The sequence below is a fragment of the Helobdella robusta genome (assembly GCF_000326865.2).
Source record: "Helobdella robusta unplaced genomic scaffold HELROscaffold_302, whole genome shotgun sequence".
Taxonomy (NCBI): domain Eukaryota; kingdom Metazoa; phylum Annelida; class Clitellata; order Rhynchobdellida; family Glossiphoniidae; genus Helobdella; species Helobdella robusta.
In genome coordinates, this window is record NW_008704507.1 from 2,346 (window position 1) to 6,474 (window position 4,129).

Consider the following 4,129-nt stretch of genomic DNA (forward strand, 5'->3'; position numbering starts at 1 on the left):
CCTGCCCCGACCAAAGAGTTTTTAAGTGACAGAAGGGTTTGTGATGTTTTGTTTTTTTTGTTTGTTTGTCTGCTTGTTTGTTTGTCTGCTTGTTTGTTTGCATATTTATATGCTGAACTACTTTTATGTTTTTGTTTATCGCTAATCATAATATTATTCATCTGTACGATATTAATTTTTTTTTAATAGATCATTTTAGTTAAGAATTTATTTAATTTTTTAAGAATCATTTTATTCATCTTAATTATTTTAAAGATTTTTATCAATTTTTTCTCTTTAATTTTATATTTAATCATTAATTTAATAATTTATTCGCTTTTCGACCAAACACACCGTCAGTTGAAATTGCTATTCCCTATCAATTCATCCGTCCACCCATTCATCTACCCATCTATCCACCCACCATCCACCCACCCATCCACCCACCCATCCACCCATCCATTCAACCACCCATTCACCCACCCATCCATCCAACCAACCACTCAGCTGCCTTCACTTTCTGAGTTCATGGATGAAGAACATACTGAATGGATGAACGAACGTCTGGCCTACATAACGGAAATGAACAGCGAACACAACTTATCCTTACCTATGGCTTCAAACATCCTCACTAGCCTACCTGGCAATGAATCGTTCAGTTACGAAAAAATAATTTCCAAAAGTACCTACCCATACCTCTGGTGTTTCAACTACACCAGCTACCACAAGGAGACCCAGACCTTAGGCAACACCACGGTGATTGTGAACGATACCATTAATAGCAGAGCCAGGTGTTTGAAAGTACCGAAACACTTCAATTACTCTCAGCCATCTTGCTTCGACGATTCAAATAGAAATAATTTTCCAAGCGAGTCTTACGGAATCTATTTAACAAGGTAAGTGACGTATCCGTCCCTCTAAATCCGACCCCCGTACCATGACTACAGGGTCGAATTTAGAGGTGCGGAGTCCCCAAGCGATTTTTATTATTTTTATTTTTAAAATTAAAAAAGCATCGAATGTATTTTTTTGTAATGTTGGTGACTTTTTCTTCTGGTTCTTTCCACTTTTGTCCAAAGTTTCCAAATAAAATCAATGTTTATAACATGTGCTAAGGCCTAAAACGCAAGCAAGTACATGTTTCAAAGAAAGGAAATTTTTTTACATTATTTTTTTTAGAGTCTCCTGGTAAATATCCAACCATCATTCAAATCCGACCCTGATTAACATATCAAAATGTTTATGGATGTGGTGTGCCTGTATCATAATACCCAACGAAATTGATACAACGTAACATAACATGATACTACATACTATCCACAACTTCATATCGTGATACCATTAAAACCATCTATAAAACTCGTGTATTTAATAATTCTGTTTGTTCCTTGATAAGTTTGAGCGCGCAATAGTCCTTTTTTTCGTGTATGTTTGTGTATGTATGTCTGTATGTGTGTATGTATGTATGTGTGTGTATGTGTGTGTGTGTATGCATGTGTATGTGTGTGTGTGTGTGTGTGTGTGTGTGTGTGTGTGGGTGGTGTGTATCTAGTATGTTTAAGAACAGTGTGTATATTTGTGTGTATTAAATGAGGATTGTATGTGTCAATAGTATGTCGATGAGTCACAGTGTAATATTTATATAAAAATTGTGCTGAAATGTATGTAATATAAAATGTGTGTATTTTGTGTGTGTGTTTGTGTGTACTGAAGAAAATGTGTAAGTGTGTGTGTGTGTGGATTGTGTTTGCTTGTGGAGTGTTTGTTGTAAGAATTGTGTGTATATATTTGTTAGATTTGAAAATGTACGTGAAGTGTCTGTGTGTGTGTACGATATGCATGTGTGTGTGAGTGTGTGTGTGTGTTCGAGTGTGCGTGAAGTGTTTGCACGAACTAAGTGTGTCTGTGTGAATGTTTGCAAAACAAAATATGGCTGAGTGATTCGGGTACAATAAAACTCGGAATAAGATTACAATAAGAATTATATGAAAAAACTATTACCACTACTACTACTCCTGCTACTACTACTACTACTACTACTACAACTACTACTACTACTACTAATTTTATTACTACTATTAGTAATAATGGTAGTTTTAGTTATAGTTGCAGGTTTATTAATGGTAGAGGCAGAAAAGCAGGATATGAAGTAATACAAGTAGTAGTAGTAACAGTAGCAGTAGTAGTGGTAATAATAATAATAATAATAATGATAATAATAATGATAATAATAATGATAATAATAATTAAATTGAATTGAATTGAAAAATAATTTATTTGACCAAAAGCACAGGAGAATAATAATAATAATAATAGCAGCAGTAGTAGCTGCAGCAGCAGCAGTGGTAGCAGCAGTAGCAGTGGTAGCAGCAGCAGTAGTAGTAGTAATGAATGATATGACGGTACAAAGCGTAAAAACGTGACAAAGATTAATGAATGTAACAAGGAAGTAAGTCGTCCTATTGTGTTAAGTTACGTGAGTTAGTAACCGCAGAGAATATAGTAGTAGTAGTAGTAGTAGTAGTAGTAGTAGTAGTAATATTAATAGTAGTAGCAGTAGCAGCAGCAGTAGTACTAGCAGCAGTAGTAGAAGTTGTAGACCTGTTGAACATACAAGCTAACAGACATCCAAAAACCATACAAACATAGGTACAAACAAACAAACAAACAAACAAACAAACAAACAAACAAAAACGTACTAGCTGTCATGCAAAACAAATATACAAACACCACAACACCACACACACGCACGCACACACAAAAAACACACACACACATACCCACACACAAGTCTAAACACACATAAAATAATAATAATAAAATAATAAAATAATAATAAAAGATCACATTATGGATTATTTTCTGAAAAATAATTTGTTTTCAAGTAATCAATTTGGCTTCATCCCAGGTCGTTCAACGGTTTTGAATCTTTTGAAATTTTTGGACGTACGTGGTGACTGAAGGAGTAGATCGTGGTTACGAGGTTTGTGTGGCGTATTTGGACCTCGAGAAGGCGTTCGATAAAGTATCCCATAGTCGTTTGTTGTTCAAGCTTGAACAGTATGGTGTGAATCATAAGATAGTAAAGTGGATTGATAAATATCTTCAGGGCAGGGTGTTTCAAGTCAAGTTAAACAACACTTTATCGAAACCAAGACCTGTCTTGAGTGGAGTCCCTCAGGGTGGTGTTCTAAGTCCTCTGCTGTTTCTCATCTATATTAATGACGTTTCTTCCATTTGTGATAGTATGTTCCTTTTCGTTGATGACTCAAAATTATTTAAAGTAATAAAGTGTGAGGAAGATAAAATAAATTTTTTGAAAGATTTTGTGAACATGATGAATTGGTTTAAAACTTGGAGGTTGAAGTTGAATTCAAACAAATGTCAGCTCCTAAGAATAGGATCGAATAAACCATGCCCGCCATTTACTATACTAGACGATGATCGTTTGACGTTTCAGTTACCTGAGGTTGAGGAAGTATTTGATCTGGGGGTTATTATTGACAACAAGTTGAAGTTTAAAAATCATGAGCTAAAGGTAGTTCATAAAGCAAATAGTATGCTTGGAATTATTGCCAGAAATTTCAAACACCTTTCCGAGGCAGCATTTGTAACCTTGTTTAAGTCATTGGTTTGTTCGCACCTAGAGTACGGCGTACAAGCATGGCATCCTTATAGAATTGGTTTGATAGATGAAATTGAAAAGGTTCAGAGAAGAGCTACGAGAACAGTAAATTCTTGCAAGGAACTTCCATATGAAAATAGATTAAAGAAACTTAATTTGCCCTCTCTTGCCTACAGGCGCCGTAGAGCTGATCTCATATTACTGTATAGAATAATCCATGGGGAATTTATGGAGGATATCATTCCTAGGGTAATGTTCTCTTGTTATGATCGAACTCGAGGTCACAATCTGAAGTTAACTACAGGTGCTTGCCACAAAGACAGTAGGAAGTATTTCTTTTCTAACAGATCAGTTGATGATTGGAACAAATTGCCCTCAGCTGCTGTAAATTCATCCTCTCTATGCGGTTTTAAATCGGCAATAGACAATTTTTTTGGAGATGTCATGTTTGATTGGAGGGCTAATTTCTGATAATTTCTGATAATCTCAATAATATTGTGTCATTTGTTTATTTTCCTATATTTA

General features: G+C 35.0%; 2 protein-coding genes across 2 annotated transcripts in view; both read left to right on the plus strand.

Moving 5' to 3' along the window:
- Positions 1-879, plus strand: part of HELRODRAFT_184316 (hypothetical protein) — a gene marked incomplete at both ends in the record, with an annotated part of 3,167 nt that extends 2,288 nt beyond the window's left edge. Inside the window, one exon of the mRNA XM_009022177.1 lies at positions 487-879. Within this exon, the coding sequence (XP_009020425.1) occupies positions 487-879 (393 nt within the window). The remainder of the gene's footprint in view (positions 1-486) is intronic.
- Positions 880-1,695: 816 nt separating this feature from the next.
- HELRODRAFT_184317 (hypothetical protein) overlaps positions 1,696-4,129 on the plus strand; it is a gene marked incomplete at both ends in the record, with an annotated part of 6,997 nt that continues 4,563 nt past the window's right edge. Inside the window, one exon of the mRNA XM_009022178.1 lies at positions 1,696-1,746. Coding sequence (XP_009020426.1) covers positions 1,696-1,746 — 51 coding nt within the window. The remainder of the gene's footprint in view (positions 1,747-4,129) is intronic.